Source organism: Tamandua tetradactyla, chromosome 22 (genome assembly GCF_023851605.1).
Source record: "Tamandua tetradactyla isolate mTamTet1 chromosome 22, mTamTet1.pri, whole genome shotgun sequence".
Lineage (NCBI taxonomy): Eukaryota > Metazoa > Chordata > Mammalia > Pilosa > Myrmecophagidae > Tamandua > Tamandua tetradactyla.
The window spans coordinates 47997478-48023376 of record NC_135348.1 but is presented as its reverse complement, the minus strand read 5'-3'; the positions used below and the strand labels follow the sequence as shown (position 1 = coordinate 48023376).

General features: G+C 39.6%; 1 protein-coding gene across 6 annotated transcripts in view; it reads right to left on the bottom strand.

Moving 5' to 3' along the window:
* Positions 1–25899, bottom strand: part of PRDM5 (PR/SET domain 5) — a 274545-nt gene that overhangs the window by 72565 nt on the left and 176081 nt on the right. For 5 of the 6 annotated variants that reach the window (XM_077140176.1, XM_077140171.1, XM_077140175.1 and 2 more), the window contains 3 exons: positions 19927–20020; positions 15755–15915; positions 12924–13017 (listed from right to left, as the gene is read on the bottom strand). In XM_077140176.1, the coding sequence (XP_076996291.1) occupies positions 12924–13017; positions 15755–15915; positions 19927–20020 (349 nt within the window). The remainder of the gene's footprint in view (positions 1–12923; positions 13018–15754; positions 15916–19926; positions 20021–25899) is intronic. The other variant, XM_077140174.1, reaches the window with a different exon arrangement.

Below are 25899 nucleotides of genomic sequence, written 5' to 3'. Positions count from 1 at the left end.
CTCCCTGTGTTGAGTTAGATTATGTGCTACAGAAAATTTAGGTTCTGGACAAAATAAACCTTTCTTCCTTTGTTCTCAAAGAGTAAGTGAGATTCTAAAATATAAAAATGTCTTCTTTACTCCTGCGTTCTGAATCACCTTAATCCCGACATGATTGACTTCATTCTTATCTCTACATACCAGGTTACAGATACATAAAACAGCCTCTCAAAATCGAGAAATAATAGTTACCACTCTGGACTAACAATCTAGGCCCCTCTTTCTTATAAGCATTTTCTAAAGGTGACCATAGCATTCTTGTCCTGTTGTTTCTGGCTTATTTTGCCTCACCAGACGTCCTGCAGGTTCATTCCCATCGGTACCTGCCTCGAGACTTCAATATTCGATCATATGTTCACCATCTACTTCTCAGTCAGTGCATCCTTCAGCCACCTGCGTTCATCGGGCCTCATGTAGAGGCCCCAAGTCCATGGTCCATCAACACTATCACTTTTAGATAATTTCATTGTTCCCAAGAGAAAGAAAACCAGTAAACACACCTTCGCCAAATAGGAAATCTAAACCTCCTCTTGACTCTTGTCCCTCCCCCCATTATTTACCTCTGCTGTTGCTGCAGTACTGCTGATGGTTTCCTTTGAACATAGCTCATAGCATGCAATAGTAGTTTTCCCCTGTAACCTGGACTTAAAACACTCTTTGTACACAAATCATACCTTTGAGTAGTTTTTCCAAAAACTAATTCATTTTTCTAGTATGAATTAGTGGGACACGTAGGTCTATGCAACCCCTTTCAATCTTGTTCATCTTCGATTAGTAATATTACTTATAGACCCACTAGAGAACCACCTTCACCCCCATCTATTCCCTTACATTGGAGTTCAACCTCATTAGCTAACCGTTCACCCATTTCTAGCTTCTATGTATTTCTAAGTTCCTTATATTCTCTATTATAAGCCTCTGATTTTACCTTTACCATGGTCACAAAAGTGGAATCTTACAGCATCTTTTTGTGTCTGGCTTATTTCATTCTTCTAGCTCCTATTTTTATAACTTCTAACAAATATACGAAAAAGAATGAATTTAGTCCTTGACAAAAACACCAGAAAAGAAAGAAAATAATACTAAAATCCAAGTGTAAATCAAGTTATAATACATTCATCCTTTATTTCTAAGCTGATTACAGGTATCTATCAAAAAACTAAAAATTCCCTGAGACAGTGATTTATTACTACCTTTAAATGACAGTGTCCCAGCCAGCCTGGAACAGAAGGGCTAACACAGCTGCTGTGCATTAACACAGAACGGTGGTCGGAGCTTTAGACAAGTAATTAACCTTCTGGCCCAGACCTTTAAAACCCAAAAGCAGTTCCTAGAATTCCTTTCATAATTTATGAATGACTGGTGGAATTCATGTCCCAGTCTGTGGGATTCCCTTGCTGAACTGACTCAGTTCTCACTGACCCTGAGAAGCTACAATCCCACAAGAGAATGAGCTCTACTGTCCCACCAGGTGCCTCTCTCCCACTCAGGCACGGGGAGCAGATGGTGATTCACAGAGCTGCCTGCAGGCACAGACCGACATGCCCATGCCACTGACGGCGACAGTGACACGCTGTGCACGCGCCTTTGGTCACACCAAACCCGCCCCGCGTGGGCAGCGGTGCTACGTGCTCTTCTCGTCCTCCTCCTCCACATCCTGCTGCTCAAGGTGACACGAAGAAGAGCGTCAGGCTGCCGGGAACAGACGGTCACGCGGCACGCAAAGGGAGTGCGGATTCCTGTGGTTCGACACAGGAAGGAATAACAAGAAGAAAACACATCAAGAACATCGCAGCCCCAACTCATTCTATCACCTGCTCACCCTGCGCCAGTCCCACCCAAAGTCCACTGAACACATCTCCACGGATCCATCACAACAACACCATGAGTTGGCACTGTCATTGCCTGTTTCTCGGATGAGGAAACTAAGCTCTGTAAAGGGTAAGCAACTTACTAAAGGTCAGGTCGAGAAATAAAATCGAGTTTGAACGCTGCAGTCAGACTTGAGGGTCCGTTCCGTGAACAAGAACCAGGCACTGAATGTGAGGCACGCACGGCTGACTTCGTGTCTGGAAAGTCACCCCACATCCACACGTGACGTTCACAGACCACAGGCAGCAAAGTGACCGGGTCCAGATTATTATACTCGATTGTTGATACTTTAGCAAGAAAATATCACCAAACAATGTGAAAGAATACATGCAATTTTATGCTAAATTTGAAAGTAAAAGTAAGAATTAGGAGGAGTTTTAAAGAACCAGATATAGAAATACCAGCAATGAGATTTATTGGGAAAAGTTTAAGCCTTAGTTTAGTTCTAGTTGAACCACATACGAGCTGTGCAACCCCAGGCAAATCACTGCATGTTACTAGGGTTAGTGCAAGTAAAAAACTGGAACTAGATAATTTTTGGCATTCTTTTCTCTTCTAAAAATCAAGAATATCATATTTTTAAAGATCTATAAATGTAGATGTCTTGTGTGTACCTGTCATCCCCTATTCTAATTTCCTAGTCATGGAGAACGAGTGGACTTTGAAGGGGGATAGAAAGTTTATGAAAAATAAAACTTACAAAGTGAATGGAAAAGCCCAAGTTTTTTCAGACTTTCCCCAAGTAGTAGCAAGAGAAATAGTAAAGGCAGAGGGGTGGACAAAGAAGAAAGAAGATAAAGCAAGGCGACAACTAATTGATTATTTAAGGTAGAAAAGGATAAAGTCAATTAAAAAGTAAAGAAAGCAGAGATTTTATTTTTAAAAACACTATTAATCAGATAAAGATATTACTAGGAAGGAAAACTACAGACTAGTTGCTGTCATGAAAATAGATGCAAAAATTCTCAACATGTATAAAAAGAATTAAAAAAACATGAACAAGTGGGACTTAATTCCAGATATTTAAAATTGGTTTGATACTTGAAAATCAATTAATAAGATTTATCACATCAAGAAGCTAAAGAAGAAAAATAATATGATCATAACAATAAATGCAGAAAAAGCATTTGACAAAATACAACACGTGTTCATGATAAAAACCCTTGGCACTAGGAGTCCTCAATTTGATAAAGAAAAATAGAGACAAAAACCTCAGCTAACATACTTAGTGGTAAATAATTGCAAAACAGATACCTGATAAGGGACCTGTATCAAAAATATAAAAAGAACACTTGAAGTGTAACAATAAGAAAATATTGACTGAGAGGTTGTCCTGGAGGTTATTCTTAGGTATTACATAGATATCCCTTTTTAATTTCTGGTATATTGGAGAGACTGGAGGGAAGTGCCTGAAACTGTAGAGCTGTGTTACAGTAGCCTTGATTCTTGAAGATGATTGTATAATAATATAGCTTTCACAATGTGACTGTGATTGTGAAAACCTTGTATCTGATGCTCCCTTTCATCCAGGGTATGGACACATGAGTTAAACAATAAGGAGAAATAAATAAATAAATAATGGGGGGATAAGAGGTAAAAAGAAATAAACTGGGTAGATTGAAATATGATGGTCAATGAGAGGGAGGAGTAAGGAGGATGGGATCATGAGTTTCTTTCTTTTTTCTTTTTATTTCTTTTTCTGGTGTGATGCAAGTGTTCTAAAAAACGATCATGGTGAGGAATACACAACTATGTGAGCCACTGATTGTATGTTTTGGATGGGCGAATGTGCATGCAGACATCTCAACAAAAAATGTTAAAAAAAGAAGTAGACATAAATGCTACAGCTGCAAAGAAATGTATTCTACCAACCAGCATATAAGCTTGGTAGAGGTCCCCAAGCCAGAGACGAGACTCCAAACCTCGCTGACCCCCTTCATGGTGGTTTTCCCAGACCGCAAGCAGAGAAATTGGATATGCAGTGCCTGGGCTGCTGAACTACAGAAACTAATATAATAAATGGGTGGTGTTCAAAGCTGCTAAAAAAACAATTGTAAGCAACCAAAATGCCTTTCAATAAAGAAATGAATAAACTAACTGTGGTATATCCATAGATTGGAGTGTTATTCAGCAATAAATATAAATGAACTATACAAGACATGGAGAAACCTTAATTGGGACTGATAAGTGAAAGAAGCCAGTCCGAAAAAACTATATACTGTATGATTCCAACTATACGACATTCTGGAAAGGACAAAATAATAGAGAGAGTGCAAAGACCAGCAGTTGGTAGGGGCTTGGGAAAGATGGAGAAGGGATGAGCAGATGGAGCAAAGGCATTTGTAGGGCAGTGAAACTGTTCTGTATGATACTGCAATGGTGGACACATGACACACATTTGCCAAAGTTCTTAGAACTGTATAACCCAAAGAATGAACCCTAATATAAGCTCTGGTCTTTGGTTAATGATCATGCATCAATATTGACTCATCAGTTGTAACAAATGTACCACGCTAATGAATCTGTCAATAATAGGAGACGCTACGGAGGTTGAAGAGGGGAGGGGAGAAGCAGAGGAGGTATACAAGACTTCCTGTACCTCCCGTGCAATGTTTCTGTAACACTCAAACTGCTCTAAAACATAAAGTTCATTAAAATAAAACCCTACAGCTTAGGAAAAATGCATACATTACTTGTACACTTGCACACATTTAATCTTGCACTCAATTTCAGTAGATCCTGAACTGAACTTTGAGTTCACAGGTGATTTGAGTGATCTTTTATGGAGCAGTTTAACTATCTATGATTTTCACCTTAAGAACCAAGAACCTAACTTCAGAACCTAATTTCTTATTAAAGACTTGAAGCGATCACATCTAGGTGTTGGGCAGGAGTGTGGAGCAAAGACTCGGGAGGTTAAGAGGTAGAAGCTCTGTTTCTAAGGTAACTGTGGGGGTCAGTGTGGACTCCCACACTGGGCAGTGAAACTGTTCTGTATGATACTGCAATGGTGGACACATGACACACATTTGCCAAAGTTCTTAGAACTGTATAACCCAAAGAATGAACTTGGAGTTCATTAATTAATTAATGTTGGTAGAACACATTTCTTTGCAGCTGTAGAATTTATGTCAACTTCTTTTTTTAACATTTTTTGTTGAGATGTCTGCATGCACATACAGCCCATCCAAAACATACAATCAGTGGCTCACATAGTTGTGTATTCCTCACCATGATCGTTTTTTAGAACATCTGCATCACACCAGAAAAAGAAATAAAAAGAAAAAAGAAAGAAACTCATGATCCCATCCTCCTTACTCCTCCCTCTCATTGACCACCAATGAAATCCTGATTTCCTATGAACTTTCGAGCATGGATGGATGTGTGTGTTCCGATCTAACCCCTGAAGTGGAAAGTGAAGATGTTATAGAATCCATGTTTCCTAAGTAACAGAACTAAAGGTCTAAAGCATTTGTTAATACAACCAAGGTCATCTAACCGATAAATTCATAAATTTAAATTTCAAGTTGTCTGATATGTCTGCATGGTCCACTCATATACATTCTTTGGATTTTGGATTTTTTTAGATCCATGTGTGGTGTGTGTGTGTGTGTGTGTGTGTGTGTGTGTGTGTGTGTGTGAGAGAGAGAGAAGGGAAAAAGAGACACGACATAAGATTGGTAACATGCGTATATTTTACTCTTTATAAAAGCCAACATTAATACAAGTTCATTTTAATACCACAGAAAAAATAATTAAGAACAGATTAATTTTTATTAATTAAGAATTAATTTAATTAATTAATTGATTTTATTAATTTTATTATTAAGAGGACGCCTCCTGGGGAGTTTCATGAAACTGGAAGCCAGGAGAGAAAGCTAGCAGATGATGCTGTATTCGCCATGTGCCCTTCCAGCTGAGAGAGAAGCCCTGACTGTGTTCACCATGTGCCTTCTCACTTGAGAGAGAAACCCTGAAATTCATTGGCCTACTTGAACCAAGGTATCTTTCCCTGGATGCCTTTGATTGGACATTTCTATAGACTTGTTTTAATTGGGACACTTTCTCAGCCTTAGAACTGTAAACTAGCAACTCATTAAATTCCCCTTTTTAAAAGCCAAAAAAAAAAAAGAACATATTAAGAGGCGGGCAACAGTGGCTCAGTGGCAGAGTTCTCGCCTGCCATGCCAGAGACCCAGGTTGGATTCCTGGAGCCTGCCCATGAGAAAAAAAAACAAACCAGATGAAGGCAGAGACATAAACCCTCAGATTTCTCCTGGGACTAACGGGCAGATAGTCTCCAACAGCTAGAACTCCCATCAGCTGTGAGCCAATTAAAAAAAGTCTGTCTAAGAAAATTAATTTTTTTTTTTTTTTTAAAGGAAAGACAGAGAGAAGGAAGGAAGGATAGAAGGAAGGAAGGAAGGAAGAAAGGGAAACATCTTTAAACATTTTCTTGTTTTATTGTATTCTGTTTCTCCGTTTTTGTTACATGGGCTGGGGCCGGGAATCGAACCGAGGTCCTCCGGCATAGCAGGCAAGCACTTTGCCCGCTGAGCCACCGCGGCCCGCCCCAGAAAATTAATTTTAACACAACTACCTTTCATGCCACTCAAAGACAATCCTGTTGTCTCTTAGACAGGAAATGGTGAAAGACAGCGATCGGAGCACAGCAGAAAAGGAACATAAACTGGAGGCATGTTTCCTTTTTGTAAAGCTTAGTGTCATTTGACACTGTAAGAAAGAGACGTGACTTCCTAAATTATATACACAGGTTGAACACTGTACAAAACAAAATGAAATCAAATCCTTTAACATGCTTGGAGAATGAACTAAAAAACTATTAATTCCATAAAAATTTCATTACACTGCATTATCTTCCATTGTATAATTCCTTTATAAAAAGGTACAAGTATCAGTTAAGACCCATTTATTGTATATAAAAATGGTATCTGGTAAACCTGACTTTGTCATACTTTTCTCTGTACCTTTTCGCCTACACGAAGCTGGCTCAGGAGCAAAAAGCCATTTTAATGCCAAAAACAAACAAAAAAATCATCAAAGCACTGTCCATTTGGCTCTAAAGCACAAAGTTTTGTAGTACTGAAATAAGACTTTAAGAATTTCACCCTCATCTTTCATCCTGGGGAGCTTTCTGTAATTATTGTGGTGATTATAACATCTGTCTAGCAAAAAAAGAAGAGATAACACAAAAATCAAATAGAATTTGAAGTCAAAAGATCTGAGTCTTATTATTTTGATACTGGCTAAGTCCCATGCTTCTCTGAATCTCAGCTTCCTCATCTGGAAAATGAGGATGGTCCTGGACATGTAAAACACAGGCTGTGGAAGAATTTGCTTAAATGCTGATGTGAGGGAACTTCTCTCAGTCAATAAATCTGACTAAGGCCATGGCTGGGTCTGCCTTGCTCTTGGGATTAGCATTTATCATGGACACAGATAAACAAAGTAAGCACAATATCAAAAGTGAGAAGGGACATTTACATAAAACGAACCCGGGGGCCTTAGGCATCTACTAGCTGAGAGATTAGTTGGTGGAAGAGACTATAACCATACTATACAAATGTTCCTAATTTTTCCAGCTTATATAGAAGAGACTCAACCTTAAAAAGAATGCCAGGGGCGTTTGTCCAAAGCCATTTCCTCTACATTCTTTATAATGAGAATTTGAAAATCTAGGCAAATCCAAGCTGAAAACAGTAACAAATTTGAGTGCTGGTTTACCAGATACGTCTCTTTAGTCCTTTTAAGAACCGTAACTTTATACTCATTGGTAAGCCGGACCTTGAACCACGTTATTAACTGTTACTTGTTATAAACTCTGTTGCCCACAGATCGCATGATGAAGCTATGGGATGACAAACGGGTGGAAAGCAAAGGGTTTACCTTTCCTTGTGGGTTGAGTTCAGTTCATAGATGGGGGAGTTAAGTAAGTTCCTTTAACGTTACCATTTCTCAAAGTGAATTCCACAGACTTTTGTGGCTTTTATGTGAAAAATGAGCTGACCTATTGGCTTTTGTCATAGAATACCATTTTTACTTGAAAAATATGATTGATGGCCAAATAACTGTTATTCAGACATGGGTATTTGGTGAACATTTTTGTTTTTAAATAAAACAAATGATCTTGGCCCTTCAGATCAAAGAAACGATATATTTGTTACAAATATAAGAATTACAGCAGTGAAATGAAAATCAGAGTTTTAGAAAACCTGCATCTGCCATCCCGTGTTTGATCTGAATACTTAAAGACTTGTCTGGTGAAATCAGGGATATATTAACAAATGTGAAAGATCTATATAACTAAGTGAGACAGCATTTTCTAAATTACTTGTGTATCATGTTACAAAATCAGTCATGGATTAAAGCTCATCCAGGTGTAAGGCGGACTGTGGCTTCTGAGATAACAGAGCAGGAAAGGTTCACCGACAAGACGTCAAGTTCCTCACAATGAGCATTTAAACAAACCACACGCTTCATGTTGTGGAAAATAATAACCCACATAAACAAAAGCTCAAATTAGCCAACAAAGTCTATTAAAATACTCTTCCCTTTTCATTTAATATCTGTGTGACGCTGGGTTTTCTTCCTCTATTGCAGCAGATGAATGAAGAAACAGATGTGAGAATCCAGGGGCCTCTTCTTAAAGCAGATATTAGAGATTTTCAAAAATGTTAAACAATATCACTATTCTCCCTAAATTACTTTTTATTTTGAAAATGTTACTTTCTGTAAAATTAAGTTCTTTTTGTTAACATGCAATGGGGTCTATTATTGTTCTTTTTAATGATTTAATGAGTATTTACATATTTTCAGCTTCCGTTTTCTAATATGATGGCTATAGATACAACCCACATAAACAAAAGCTCTCAGAGTCCTCACTAATATTTAAGAGTGGCATGGAGGGTTTAGACCAAAATTTGGGCACCAGTGACACGGAGAGCTGCTCCCTGCAGAGGATGCACCCCTGGCTGAGACCACCCTGTCCCTGTCCCTGCCCCTCCCTGGCCACGGTCCTAGCGCAGCCTTCTTAATATCTTGCTTCAGACACTTTATCTCTTGCCCTCCTTTTAACCAAATTTTTCCTACAGAAATAGGCTGTAACCCCTGACATAAAAAATGCTACAGCACAACCATAAATTTCTAAACCAAGAATGGAAAATGTCTGGATAAAAATTACTTGTTTTTTAAGGAAAAGCAGTAAATGGCAAGAAGAAAATGAATTGACAGAATTCAAAGTAATGACAGACGACACTGAGTTCCTAGGGAGGCTCCAATTCGGAAGGGTCCGTGGATGATTTGAGAAACAGGACAAGACAAAGAAAGAGAAGCAGAAACACCACAGAACCACACAGGAGACGGCTTGATGTCACAGCTGTGGCCACCCAGATGCCAGGCCCTGGCCAGGCCCCTGCACCCCCAACACGGTTTGGCCCCTGCCACGTCAACAGCCCGGCCAGGCTGCCCACCAGGGGTCCCTAAGGGTGCAACTCAGCAGCACAATAACCCAAGGAGGAATAAAATATGATAGTGAAATAAGTGAGTTTTAAGAAAAATCTAGATATAAATTAAAAACTAGCTAAACAAATAAGAATTATACAAGTATTCGTATGTACATACACACACCACCTTTATTTAACTACGGGTATCAGTCGGCTGGGCGCTGGCACTCTTGCCTGAATTAAAATGCCCACCTCTCTTGATCACAGATCACATTTAAAAGACCAGAATATATATAGCATTTGGCATAGATTAAAGCACCCAAAAAGTAGCCAACCCATATGTAAACTGATGTGGGTTTAGTATATTTGTTAGCTTATTTATTCAACATGTGAGGATACACACCAAGACAAAAGCCACTCCATAGATGAGATATTTTCAACAAAAAGTATTCTTTGAGCTAAAAAAGTCCTTATTATTGTAACTTTATAGAGGACAATTGAAATTTTAGGGACAATTATTAGTTTAATTGTTTATTCTTTTCCACTGTCCATACTTCCAGGCAAAACAACTACAGACACACAGAATTCTCAAGGATGGAATTATTTTGAATAATCAAGTGTTCTACTTGGCTGTGCTGGAAATCATGCTTTAACGCATTTCTCAATAATATAAATACCTGACTTTTTTTAGTTGTTTCTTTTTTTTTTGGCATGGGCAGGCACTGGGAATTGAACCCAGGTCTCTGGCATGGCAGGTGGGAACTGTCTCTGAGCCACTGTCATGTCACCCAACACCTGACTTTGAGAAAGACACTATTCCAAACATAATTCAATTATAACATGAGGCATCAGAGACATTTACTACAAACTTACTAAAATGATATACAGATATAATATGTTCTCCATTTTCCTACTTGCCCCATCCCCACACATAAATTACACAGGCAAGCACACACGCAGACGCGGAATCTGCTGAGCAAACTGGAAGGTGTATTTTCAGTGGAATGCAAAGGCATCTTTCAGAAACTACTAGGATGTGGAAAGGAAGGCTGGCGATTGCTCTGTTTACCGCACACCAGCCCTTCCCCACAGGCCTAGACCCACGTAAGAGCACAACACTCGAAGCTATTATGCATGTGCAGGGTGGGCTGCACACATCTGAACCGACCGCCTTCCCTCTCCGTCACTTCCCTCCTCGGGCACCACACTCCCGAAGCCTCTGGCATGTGCTGAGTGCACCCCCTCAGCACGGCTCTGTGCTGCTCACTTCCCTTTCGTTTCTCTCTTCTTTTTGCTGCTCTCTGCGTCTTCCACATACACTGGACCTTTTCCTGAAAACACATTTATCTATAAATGCCGTCATGGTCAGGCTCATTTGTCACCTTGGCCAGGTGGTGCCTGGTTGTCTGGCTGGGCAAGCACCGGCCTGTCTGTTGGTGTGAGGTCATTTCATGGACTTAAATCATGACCACACTGGCTGCATCCATGGCTGATTGCACCTGCAGTCAGCTAAGGGGAGTGTCTTCTGCACCGAGGGATGAGTAATCTAATCACCAGAAGGCCTTGAAGGAGGATTCAGAAGAGACCGTCCCTGCTCCTGCTTCAGCCAGCGTGCCTCTCCTGGGAGTTCGCTGGAATCTTCACTGGGGCTGCCAGCTCACAGCCTGCCCTACAGACCCTGGACCCTACATTCCCACAGTTGTCTGAGACACTTTTATAAATCTCATATTTACAGATCTCTCCTGTTGCTTCTGTTTCTCAGAGAACCCTAGCTAATACAGATACTTCCAAGAAAGGAAACTTTCCTTTCCTTATTTAGGGCACCCATAATTCCACAGCCATCATGTATAATGCTGAATCTGTTGTTATGTTTCATCTTAAAAGTAAATATGTGGCTACTCTAACAAATACTATATGACCTTATGCCCTTTAGCTCTAGTCAAAAAATTTCCAAAATGAGGAATTGTGCTCCACTGCTCTTCTTTCCTCCACCTGCATATAAGAGTCATTATATTGGTTCTCTAATCTACTTAAAGTAACATTTTTTCACTTACGGTGCAGTTAATTGTGCTAGAAACTGAGCTAGGTGGTAGGGATAAAATAGGGAAGAAAGTGAAATACTTGGCCCTTTAATAGGGAGCACCAGCTATTTAACCAATCCCATTATTATTAGGATTAAGTTCATGAGTCGAATTGGCTCGGTTACAGTGTGCAGTTGTTTGGTCAAGCAAGCATGGGCCTGATTGTGATTATGAGGGTATTTCATGGATTAAATTATCAATCAGTTGATTTGCCTATTTGGCTGATTATAGTTACAAGACGAATCTTAGATTGCCGAGACTGTCTCTTCTGATCAGTGGCAGCCTGCTCTGTGCAATTTGGACTTGCCAATCCTGTTGGTTCTGTTTCTCTCAAGGACTCTGACTCATATGATAGCTTTCTATTTAAATACAATCAAGCTACTAGAAATATTTTAAGATTAATGCAAAACCATTTGTCTATTAAAATTAGAAAAATTTCTTCAAATCTTTCAAGAACTTATCCACATGGGAGAAAAAAATCCAGGTAAGGTTTATCATGACTATTTAATCATTTATTCTTCACTACGGTACAGCCCTTCTCTTTCACTGGAAAATGCACAGAAAGAAATAAGAAGAGAAAAGCATGCTTTACGGGGTCATCCAATCCACTGGTGACAGATACAGTGGGCATGGGGGGGTTTGAAGCCGTGCGTTCTCCAGGAAAGCACATTCTCAAATGCAATGCCCCCTCCCGTGATGTGAACAGGACCCGAGTAAGTGGGCTAAGAGGGGCTGGCCCACCTCAGCCAGGCCAGGTTGGAGCCCGAATACTGAAGCCCTCCATGCGCAGAGTGAGGCTCACACAGAGCAGGGAAGAGGCCCAGGGAGCAGGAAGCTGCTCATTGCTGGGGCCCAGCAGAGAAGGGGAGGCAGGCGATGCTGCCGTGCACACAGGAGCCCGGGCTGGCCACCGGGCAGCACAACCACTGCCGCCTCGGCAAGAAAGCAGCACCTTGATCACACTTTGTTTTGACTCTCACTTCGCCTCAGAATCATAAGCTACTAAATCCCCATGGTTTAAGCCAACCCATCTGAGGGCACTTGCTGAGCAGACTTGGAACCAGAGCAATTCATCTCATACTTCTACCCACTAAAATTCCACATTCCAAGGGCTTTTTAAATGTAAAGAGGCCATACTTTCTGTATTTCATGAGAGATAAGATGGAGGCTCCTAGCCTTCTCTAAAAAGGAAAACTGCTATTTCCTATTCTATCCATTATAATAGTAAATAAAATAATCAGTTATACCACAATTAAACTTTAATCAAGTTACTTCCACTTTTTTACTAAGTTTACTCAAAACTCTCTAGAGTAAGGAATTGGATTTTGCAATATTTTAAGGTGAAGAGAAAACAGCTAATACTGCTGCTTAATCTAAGATATATTTTTGGGACGTTACAATATTCTTGTCTTAGAGGACGCCCCGGATGCCTCCGTGCAGCTTCTACCGCCAGCCGCGGTGTAAATACCTGTGTGGCTGCGGATGTGAACTCTCAGGGTCCCGCTGCTGGCAAACTTCTGGCCACAATATGGGCAGATTTTCTCCTTTTCTCCTGTATGTGTCTAAATGGAAAGGAATAAATCACTGAGGAGAAACACAGAGAAGTAGGTAAAGATGACTGATTGCTTCTGACAATGGTAAATCCTTTCTTCCCAGGATTAAGTTTCATTAAAATGATTTACTACCACAATGAGATTTTAAATAATTTATCATCGATGCTCCATTAGCTAAAATACCTTAGAATCATGCATTAGTGTTAATTTGAAAATAATTGTGTAGTTTACTTTTTAAGCCTTTATGGAGCCTCCGTCTACAAATGATTAAGTTATACAAAACCAATACGTGCTAGAAAAACCACATAATCAAAACGGGGCTACAGCTGCCCTCGATGGCTGCCAAGAAACACTTCCTTAGAAGCATTTTTCACATTCTCAGTGTGTATTTAACTCTCGAGGAAAGAATTAATCTCAACAAAGCAATCTGTTACTTGCTTTCTGCTTGGATGACTAGAATGATTTTATTGCAGAGCAAAAAGGAATATAAATGTGGTCTGATGTTCAAAATCAGTCTAACAGACTGAACTTCTTTTCGGTCTTCACAAATCTTCCTTGATATGTACACAATCGTTTAGAGACTGCATATATCTGTTATTACAACACTGAATTATTCCAACTAAGTAATTACCAATTCTTTATAAAATCTGCAGGAGTTCTTTTCATGTTACATAAGTACTTCACTGATCATTTCTATGAGCTAAATTACTTGTAGATGAAGTGAAAGGTAGAGGTTTTCACCTAAAATATATTAAGGCCATCTTTATGAAGACATTTAAATATTCTTTTTGGTTTCATTCAAAAATCTATCTTGTTTTTAGGTACAGAATTTGGTTAGCTGGTTTAAGTGACAATGAAGGTTCACTTGTAAAATACCTTAAATATAGACAAGAAAGCATGGAAACAACTGACCAGAAGAGCAATATTGGAAAATGCATGAGACCAAAGTGAAAAGTCACACTGCAAAAATGCTGTGAAAATCTGTGCTGTAAACAAGTAGATCCATTAAAAACACACCACACTTTTCTCTTGTTGATTAAAACAATAAACATGTATTACACTCATGAAAAAACTGAATTAAAGCAGAGATAGTTGAAAGACTATTTTATCTAGAGATTTTTAAAAGGGGGATAGTATCTTTATAATTTAGCATTAAAGATACAGAAAAGAAAAGCTACTCACTCAGTCCTTTCGAGAGAGCCGCACTAAGGACAGGTGCGCACATAAAAGCCGCATGCAGGTGAGAGCCGTTTCCACAACCCCCACAGTGGCTCACCATAACTAGCAGAAAACCTGCACATCTCATAGTCATTTCTGAAGTCAACATTCAAACCTACAGCTGCACTTGTTACAATGGGAATTTTGTTATTTTAAAAATGTATTCAGGTGTGCTTATTCAGTAAATAAAAACAATCTATTGATTTGCTTGAGGTATTATCCAAATAGTGTCACACAACAAAGAAATTCTCCAAATCATCATAAGATCACATGAGTTCAGTGAATCCTTACTCTGCTTGTTCAAAAGTATTGTGTACCCCAGAAAAGCCATGTCCTTTAATCCTGATTCAATATTGTAGGGTGGAAAACTTTGGTGAGATTGTTTCTGCAGACATTGACCCACTCGGTTGTGGGTGTGCCTTTTAATTAGATTACTTTCATGGAGATGTGACCCACTTGACTGTGGGTGTGGAATTCTGTTTAAACAGAGATGTAATTCTACCCATTCGAAGTGGGTCTTGATTAGTTTACTAGAGTCCTCTAAAGGGGAAATGATTTGGAGAAACCTAGATGCAGACACTTGGAGAACAGCTGCTTCAGAGCCGACAGAGATGCAGACACTTGGAGATGCTTAGACAGAGAGAGCAGATGCCTAGACATGGACATCTGGAGATGCAGAGCTCAGCAGACCTTGTCATGTACTTTCCCACGAGATTCTAAGTGAGCCGGAACCCAGAGGTGTTTCCCGGAGGAAGTAAGTGAAGGCTCGCAGATGCTTAGAGAGGAAACCACTGGCATCAGAAGCTGGAAGCAAAGGAACCAGGAACAAGGACCAGCAGATACTAGCCACGTGCCTTCCCATGGGACAGACACTGGCCTTTCTTAAGTCAAGTTATTCTTCTCCCGCTGCCTTAATTTGGAAAAATTTTTGGCTATAGAACAGTAAACTTGGAACTTAACAAATTTACCTTGTATGCCTTTTAAAAGCTGTTCCATTTTGGTAGACTGCATTCCGGCAGCTTTAGCAAACCAGAACACTCATCGTCTCTATTCTATACCAGGAACTTCTAGGCCCTAGGAATGCAAAGATACAGAAGGACCATTCCAGCCCTTGGAAAGTATTCAGTCTAATAACTTGTCAAAGAATATCTGAGTGAGCATTGAAAAATAAAATTATTAAATCACTACTCATAATTCTTCATAAAAACTACCAAATTAATATAAAAATATATAACATAGACGAGCTCCCACTCGCCTAGTATTTGTATCGCCTAACTACAGCATACTCAAATGCTACGTAAACTCAATATCAAATTCTGAGGTTTCCTTCAATGAGAAAAAACATATTTATTCTACAAAAATGAGAAAAACTGTCATTTTTTGAAGAGTTGATATAAATCATGCATACTTTGTAAACCATTTTGAGTAACTATATTGATAAATTAACACAGAACTGAGTAATACAAGTCAGTACACATGCTCTTACTGCTTAACTGCATAAACCATTCAAGCCAAAGGCTTTACTGACCTTCTTATGACTTCTGAGCACCGAAGGAGTAACAAACGCCTTACTACAGAGCTCACACCTGTACTTCTTATGCCTCTCATGGACCACCTGCACATGGACATTTAAGGTATCCTTCCTCTTAAAGGTAGCGTCACAGTGATGGCATTTGAACGTCCTCTCACCTTGGAAACAGAAAAGTCAAAAGAGAGACACTTGAGCTGCCACAGCACAGGCTATTACCTCTCATCTCTGACACTGGACTTAGTGTCTCCGAGAAGTTAGTTTTCTCTAACAATTTATCATACTCCCAAAAGCTTAGCTCCAGTTCCACATTTGCTAATTTACTATATGACAAGGGGGATCTCCTTGAACCTTCTTTTATTCTGTCTCCTTAACTAGAAGATTTGGGTATTGAAATAGTTATTTCTCTAAAGGCACCATGAAATTTTTAAAAAATAGTATGTATTTCTAGGACAGGAGACAGAGGTTGGCATATGCAGACCCTCACGCTGACCCGAGGTCTCTGGCATGCAGGGTGATTTGCCTTTGGGGCCACGTCCAGACACCCCGAGTCCCATCCCCAGGGCTGCAGTGGAGAAGCCATGGTAGTCAAGGGCCACGGGGCGGGAGCTGAAGCGCAGGTGTGGCAGGTCGGCAGGCGCTCCCAGTTCGGGTCAGCACTACCCTTGGCCCTCTCAAGGCTCCCTGGTGCTGCCTCTGCTGTGTCGTGGAGCCGCTGGGGAAGGTGTGGACAGACGGACAGTGGGGTCAGTTTTGGCCAGGGCCCCAGGGTGGCCCCTGCCTACCTTCCCTGCAGCCCTGGTAGCTCGTCCTTTACTTACGATGCACCTTGGTTTGAGGGGGCAGCGACGACAAAACCAGGTATTTTATGGTATTTTTCAGCTTTCATACAATACTCTCTTTGCATCACTTCTTAGCACACACACGTGCTTAACTTTTAGCAGTCCATTTTAAATACAGTTTTCTTTAATCAATGAATATACACAATTAGGAGACAGCGATGCCCCTCTGGATGTTATAAAACATGTGGAACACATGACTATATGAATAAGGCAGACTAGCATTTGAATGTACTTTCCCGTTTTTTTAAGAAAGGGAATATCAGCATAAATACATGTATTTTATTCACTATGAAGCAAAAAATAGACAAATAACTTTCTACATTTAAATAAGAGATCACCTCATTTTCAACTAAAATACTCTTCTAACTTCCCTTCATTACAGTTGGCACTAAATTTAGAAACATAATGATCCCATTATTTCTTCATACTAAATTTAACGAAAGAAGGATAAATAGTAGGAAGAAAAATACAAATTATCCTCCCTTTGTCTCTTCAAACAGAATTCTGGCTAATTCAGCATCTCTTAAATTAGAGCCCTGTTGGAATGCAATGCTGGACTCATGTCACATCCAACCCTGTGCAAACTCTGGATTCTGAGAACTTCATCTGATGCTTTAGCACCTTCTTGTTGAAGGGCGTGACTGTGGTAACCTAGTTTGCTTTGATATATCTTTATAGATTTACTATTTTGTTTTTATAAAATGTACAATTGGTGAGAGTAAGAAATTAGCAGTTGAGATAGGATTTTAATGTTAACAATATCAAATTTACCCAGGCACCGAGAGGCATTTAAATGGGGGGTAAAAATCACCAATGATTGCTAGTATCAAACATTTTTATTAAGCCATCATGTGAATAAAACTGTTGACCCCTGGACAAAACCTCACCAAGCTATACCACAGAAGTCTGTTATGACTGTTTACTTCCCTTCTTTTAAAATTTAATACCAGATTTGTGTATTGTTTGTTTATCAGAAGTTTTTAAGTTCTTTACATTTTCCATTTTGTTACATTAAGAAACGGTTTTGAATAAATACTATTACCTTATGTCACCTTCTCTAACTGTACATTTCATTCTTCAAAGACATCTTTTATATCTATATTCCTTTCCCTATCTTAGAATCAAGAAACTAGCTAGCAACCTACCTTCTGATTTTCAGTTTATTGTGCTAATACTTTCCAATATAATTATGACATGTTATTCTTTGTAGTTCAAGACAAAAGTGCTGATATAAGTTTCTAATAACAGGCCTCTGTTTTGAACTGAAATATGCTTATTTTTCCTCTTCCACAAGACAAGACGTAATATTTGTCCTCTCCTTATTTTAGCCAATTTGGGTTTTCTCATCATTTTAGCTCATTAGCCTTGAATGCTGTCTAACATTACCTTAAATAACTAATTTACTCACTCAACTCATTATACAAGTTGATTTTCCCAGCCCAGTGTCTTGATGCAGCTTCATAAAACATCTGATTAATGTGCCATACATTAAGTATAATAAATACATAATACACAGGTATACTCTAATTCAGTCAGTTTCATCCTATTTTTCAATTTGATAAGAACCATAAGCTAAAATAAAAAGTATTAGATTCCTCCTATTAACAATTCCTTGCAGTTATTAAAAATACAATTTCTCCTTCCCAAAGAGCAGTTTCCTAAGTGTCAGGCCAAGTTTCACCATTAGGTCATGATGATGTGAATGAGGTCACCGATCTAAATCCCTATTTTAAAATCTATTCATTTTTGTAATGGTTATTTTTCATAATCAAAATGAGAGTGAAACAGGATGAAAATCCCTGCTGTTGTGTGACAAACTGTATTTCTAAAACATATATTTTCCTTTAAGGAACAAGAGAAATTGTGCTAACAACTTCTCCAGAGCTCTGAGGTGAGAGCAGATTAGGACAAAATTCCAAAACCTTATCCTTTCCTGCAGGAAACAGATTGCATTTCATCATAATTGTTATCACTCAGCATTTGTAAAAACCTCAAAATCTTTATTGTTCTGCATCCTAGATGCTACAGCTCGGCCTGAGAAAATTGTTTTCCAAGATACATTCTCTGTAGTGTCACTGGTCAAGATTAATCATTTTGCTTTCCTCAAAAATATTAACAAAAATTTAAGCACTTGTAGGAATTTCAAGCATATAGAGGATGTCCTAATGACTAAACAACTCAAAGTAAAAGCAAGAAACAGAAATATTACCCATGCTATAGATACATTTTTTTTTAAATTTTAGGATACAGCAGTATAGTAAACCCTGATTATTTTAACACCTGAACAGAAAGAACTCCCCTTTAAAACTTAACTGACACTTAAAACCTCTAGATTATTCTATGCCTGATAAGCCCTGAAACTTAGAGGTGCAATCTCTCCCAGAGCACCAACCGGTTGCATCCTCCACCCCATAATGTCGACACCCTTTTCAGCATGAAGAAGTGAGAATGGTCATTGCCCAAATCTCCCTGATGACCGAAAGAATGATCAAATGAGGAAGAAGTCATAACAGAGAAGCTACGGCTCAGCAAAGGCCCACGACTACTGAATCATTATATAGATATTCCTTCTCAGTTTCGAGTGTATTAGAACAGCCAGAAGGAAATACCTGAAATTGTGGAACGTAACCCATGCTATACTCTGAAATTTGCTCTATAACTACTTATTAAACTGTATTGTGAAATTTATAACTTTTCTTATATATTAGATTTCACAATAAAAAATGTTGAAAAAAACTTAGTTTAGAAATATTAGCTTCTCAATAAAATGATACCCTTCAGCAGTATGGCTATAAATAATTTGGTATTGAAAAACTAGCTCTGAATGTGACTTCCAGATAGATTTTACGGAGCATTTGTGTAGAAGTGAATCCAAATATCCCTGCCAAAAGAAAGGAGAGATGAGAGGCAGTGCAGCCAGTAGGAAAACTGCACGACCAGAGGCTGGACTGGGCTCTGGGCACCGCTGCCCTTCTCTGAGCCGAGGCCTTCTCCATGAAGACCCAGATGTGCTTCCTTAATCTCTACACTTGAAACAGGAGACGAAACATTCTTAGGAAATGTTTTCTAGATATAAACTTTAAATAATAGGAAGAAATGCTATAAAATGAAATGTTTCTCAAAATGATTAACCTTACTATGCAAAAATAAGGCAAGGATAAAAAAAGAGATGATGAAAGACAATGGACAGTTTAAGTTTAAACACAGAATTTTTAAAAAAATTAAATGCAGATTATGTAACGCCGTACAGATGTGCCTCCAACCTCACAGGCTATAAGAAACAAGCGCTGGGCAGCACCTTCCGTCCTCAGCTCGGGAGCCGCGACTTACTGTTGTGTGTCAGCAGGTGTCTCTGCAAGGAAAAGGGCGTCCGGAACAAAGCCTTGCATTCCTCGCACTGGAACGGCCTCTCTTCTGAGTGCGTCTGCGGAGACAGAGACGGTGACTGTGGAAGACCCAGCATCAAATGGTTGTTCTAACTGGAGCTTCTTGGGCCCGTGATGTAGAAAGGAGGAAAGGACATCCTCTGGTTCTTTCCTCTGACATTTTTCCTCCATCACGTGGTAAACATCAATAAGCTGTGTTCCTGGGAAAGGTGGTGTGCCACCATATATTAAAACTCATTAAATAAAAAATAATGATCTCTAAATGTTGATTTGAATGTGCAGTAAAATTGCTAAAGACCTACTTTCCAGAATTAAATACGTCACTTCTCAACAGTCTACACCTCTTCCATCATGAACTGGCTTTGAAATCTGTGGGTGCAACATTCTCAACGACCAGAGAAGAAACTGTGAGAAATGGACACTGTTCTCAATCCTTTCCATAAACTTCACCAAATAGTTTCCAATTATCTTTATTCCTCAGTGAGGCTTATGCCCCTTAGACGAGAACATTTACTCATATCTAATACTAGGTAACATTCACCAAAACATAGTATGTCAAATGATCTGCTGAACACTTTGCACGAATTCCTTTACTGAATTAAAGCAGTAATCCTACAGATGAAACATTACTTGTCTTTGGAAAATAAGGCCAAAGAGCACACAGGCAACACTATTAAACAAAGAGGCATGTGGCAAATGAAATATATTGACAAACAAAGAACAAGAGGAAACAGCCAGCAGGGTCTAAAATATAACAATAGAGTAAAACAAAAATGAAAAACAACAGCAAAACTAATAAACTTGTTAATGTGCCCAGTTTTCCATTATACAGCAGTACTAACCCACTTGGAACATATCAGAGACTAAAATCACACTCTACCATGGCTGCCAAGGTAACAGGGCTTTAAAACATTAAGAAAACTACTAAAAATTGAATTATATCCTCATATTACCACTACGGGACTGATTTTTATAAGATACATAGTATAAATATTAAAGGAATAATTTAAAGCAACGTTACTTTATTCAGAGAATGCAGATTTACACATTTCCTTAGCTTACTGCATTACAATATTCCAGATACAAGCATCATCTATTAACATAATATGGTGAGAAAGAGACTATATGCCTCTTTTCAATTGTGAAAAACATGGAAAAAGAATGGGAAAAGGCTGAGATCAACCAACATAGTGGCACAATATGCTCCAGGTACCACTCTCTCCTCAGTTTCTCAACAACATCTTCCTCAGAATTCCAGAAAGCAGGAAAAGATGTACCCCAACTGGGCGAATGCCGAATAAAAAAAACGTAGCTTTAAAAGTGACTGGAGGGTGCACGGGTGGTTCAGTGGCAGAAGGCTCGCCTTCCATGCAGGAGACTGGACTTCGGTTCCCAGACCAGGCACCCAAAGGAGAAACATGATAGCAGCAGCTCATGTCACCCTTGTGGCCACCAGGGCCCTGCACTCTCACCCACAGCAAGCAGCGAGCAGCGGACCTGCCGTGGTCCTGTTTCCATGCCTGCAATGCCTTCTGTCCCTGCCCCACTATCTGAGGCAGCCCAAATGTCTGAACCAGGAAATGTGTCCAGGCTAGCCCTCCTAGAACTCGCCTTGCAGGCAAAGCAGCTGGCAGACAGTGAAAGCAATATGAGAAAGAATTTTATAACTGCAGTGTGGACACAGGATTTCCTCTTTAAAACATGCACTAGACTACCCAGGAGGGAAGGAAGCAGCGAGCAGAGGGAACAGTCAAACTCGTGCAAGTGGAGGAATTCCTAAAGCCATGAGAGAGCCACGCCCAGGCCAAGATGCAGGCAGAGAAAAGGTGGAGCGGACTCTGTCCTGGTCCCCTCAGGCCCACGTGGAGAGGAGGAAACTCAGAAGGACAGCACCAGCCAACGCAGTCAATCTGCAAACACAGTGAAAGATGTGTTTCGTATTGTTTCTGTTTTTCTAAGCTCCTGGCTACTCAAGGAATCTCTGTCATATCACAACCTGATACAATGTAAGGAACAGACAGCTCAGAGACTAAACAAGAATTGAAATTTTAAAATATTAGAATATACAGTGTGGGACAAATGATTACAAAATAAAAACAAACAAACAAACAAACAAAAAGAGCAGGAAAAGATGGCCCATTCAAAAGAGCAAGTAAAAAAATATAAAAACCATTACCAGCAGCTTCTAGAAGGGGCCAAGATGGCGGCTTAGTAAGGTGCGCGCATCTTAGTTCCTCCTCCAGAACAACTACTAAATAACCAGAAACAGTGCAGAACAGCTCCCGGGGCCACGGCAGGGACCGGACACACAGTGTACCCCAGTCTGGATTGGCTGGTCCGGCTGCGATAATCCTCTGCGGGGAGCTCTCCAAGCGGCGCGCACTTCCCCGGGACCACGGCGGCTGGCGGCTGGCACCCCTCCCTCCCTACTTCCCGGATGGGCTGGGAGTCTCGGAGAGGCGAGTTTCCCAAGCCGTGGCGGCCAGCAGCCGAAACCCCTCCCTCGCAGGCGGCTTCCCGGACCAGCTACGAGTCTCGGATCAGCGAGTTTCCCAGGCCGCGGCGGCCGGTGACTGGCACCCCTCCCCCACAGGTGGCTACCTGGAGGGAAAGGAAAGAGTCTCCAAACAGTAGCGGGGACTGAGCCCAACCAAACACAAATAGTGGCATTAATGGACAAATTCTGACTACTAGAAGTAGGCCCACAGCTCAGGTGAAACTGATCAAGGCGGAAGTCGTCTATTGGGCTAACTGAAAAAGAGGAAAGGGGGAGAAACAGAGCCTTCTGTGGCTGTTTCTATGGAGGCTTGGTTGCCTCTGGGCTCAGCGCCGGGATTACACAAGCTGCAACTGCCCCAAACACAGAAACAGGCTGCTTTCAGGGCTCTCTACCACATGAACCTTTCCCACGGGAGGGGTGAAACGCAACTCAGGTGGAGTCCCTCTCTCAGGGAATTCAGATCCCAGGATTTCGCAATTTGAAGCCATTAAAACCAGCCTACAACCTCTCCTCTGTCTCCACCACACACACAGCAGGGAGAGCCTTTCAAAGTTAAAGGAGCCACAACATCTTTTGCTGGTGGGACCCACAGACAGACAAGTGCCACATACTGGGCAGGATAAGAAAAACAGAGCCGAGAGACTTCACAGGAAAGTCTTTCAACCTGCTGGGTCTCACACTCAGGGAAATCTGATTAAATGTCCAGACGCCAACAAAAAATAACAAATCACACCAGGAAAATTGAAGCTATGGCCCAGTCAAAGGAACAAACCAATAGTTCAAATGAGATACAGGAGCGGAGACAACTAATTCTGAATATACGAACAGAAATGGAAAACCTCTTCAAAAACCAAATCAATAAATTGAGGGAGGACATGAAGAAGGCAAGGGATGAACAAAAAGAAGAAATGGAAAGTCTGAAAAAACAAATCAAAGAACTTATGGGAATGAAAGATACAGTAGAAGAGATGTAAAAAACAATGGAAACCTACAATGGTAGATTTCAAGAGACAGAGGTTAGAATTAGTGAACTGGAAGATGGAACATCTGAAATCCAAAAAGAAACAGAAACTATAGGGAAAAGAATGGAAAAATTTGAGGAGGGGCTCAGGGAACTGAATGATAATGTGAAGCACACAAATATACGTGTTGTGGGTGTCCCAGAAGGAGAAGAGAAGGGAAAAGGAGGAGAAAAACTAATGGAAGAAATTATCACTGAAAATTTCCCAACTCTTATGAAAGACCTAAATTTACTGATCCAAGAAGTGCAGCGCACCCCAAAGAGAATAGACCCAAATAGGCGTTCTCCAAGACACTTACTAGTTAGAATGTCAGAGGTCAAAGAGAAAGAGAGGATCTTGAAAGCAGCAAGAGAAAAACAATCTGTCACATACAAGGGAAACCCAATAAGACTATGTGTAGATTTCTCAGCAGAAACCATGGAAGCTAGAAGACAGTGGGATGATATATTTAAATTACTAAAAGAGAAAAACTGCCAACCAAGACTTCTATATCCAGCAAAATTGTCCTTCAAAAATGAAGGAGAAATTAAAACATTTATAGACAAAAAGTCACTGAGAGAATTTGTGACCAAGAGACCAGCTCTGCAAGAAATACTAAAGGGAGCACTAGAATCAGATACGAAAAGACAGAAGAGAGAGGTATGGAGTAAAGTGTAGAAAGAAGGAAAATCAGATATGATATATATAATACAAAAGCCAAAATGGTAGAGGAAAATATTATCCAAACAGTAATAACACTAAAAGTTAATGGACTGAATTTCCCAATCAAAAGACATAGACTGGCAGAATGGATTACGACCCAGCAATACCAATGCTAGGTATCTACTCGAAGGACTTAAGGGCAAAGACACAGACGGACATTTGCACACCAGTGTTTATAGCAGCATTATCTACAATTGCAAAGAGATGGAAACAGCCAAAATGTCCATCAGCAGACGAGTGACTAAACAAACTGTGGCATATACCTACGATGGAATATTATGCAGCTTTAAGATAGAATAAACTTATGAAGCATGTAATAACATGGATGGACCTAGAGAACATTATGCTGAGTGAGTCTAGTCAAAAACTAAAGGACAAATACTGTATGGTCCCACTGATGTGAACCGACATTCGAGAATCAGCTTGGAATATATCACTGGTAACAGAGACCAGCAGGAGTCAGAAACAGGGTAAGATAATGGGTAATTGGAGCTGAAGGGATACAGACTGTGCAACAGGACTAGATACAAAAACTCAAAAATGGACAGCACAATAATACCTAAGTGTAATGTAACTATGTTGGAACACTGAATGAAGCTGCACCTGAAATATAGGTTTTTGTTTGTTTGTTTGTTTGTATCTTTTGTTTTTGTTTTTTCTTCTTTTTCCTTTTTTTGTATATATTATGTATTTTCTATTAGTATTATTATTTTAATTCTCTTCTCTATGTTAACATTCTATATCTTTTTCTGCTGTTTTGCTAGTTCTTTTCCTAAATCAATGCAAATGTACTAAGAAATGATGATCATACATCTATGTGATAATACTAAGAATTACTGAGTGCATGTGTAGAATGGAATGATTTCTAAATGTTGTGTTAATTTCTTTTTTTTGATTAATAAAAAAAAATTTTTTAAAAATGAGGGAGAAATTAAAACATTTTCAGACAAAAAGTCACTGAGAGAATTTGTCACCAAGAGACCAGCTCTGCAAGAAATACTAAAGGGAGCACTAGAGTCAGATACGAAAAGACAGAAGAGAGAGGTGTGGAGAAGAGTGTAGAAAGAAGGAAAATTAGATATGATATATATAATACAAAAGCCAAAATGGTAGAGGAAAATATTATCCAAACAATAATAACACTAAATGTTAATGGACTGAATTTCCCAATCAATAGACATAGAATGGCAGAATGGATTAAAAAACAGGATCCTTCTATATGCTGTCTACAGGAAACACATCTTAGACCCAAAGATAAACATAGGTTGAAAGCGAAAGGTTGGGAGAAGATATTTCATGCAAATAACAACCAGAAAAGAGCAGGAGTAGCTATACTAATATCCAACAAATTAGACTTCAAATGTAAAACATTTAAAAGAGACAAAGAAGGATACTATCTACTAATAAAAGGAACAATTAAGCAAGAAGACATAACAATCATAAATATTTATGCACTGAACCAGAATGCCCCAAAATACGTGAGGAATGCACTGCAAAGATGGAAAGGGAAATAGACACATCTACCATAATAGTTGGAGACTTCAATTCCCCACTCTCATCAGTGGACAGAACATCTAGACAGAGGATCAATAAAGAAACAGAGAATTTGAATATTACAATAAATGAGCTAGACTTAACAGACATTTACAGGACATTACACCCCACAACAGCAAGATATACCTTTTTCTCAAGT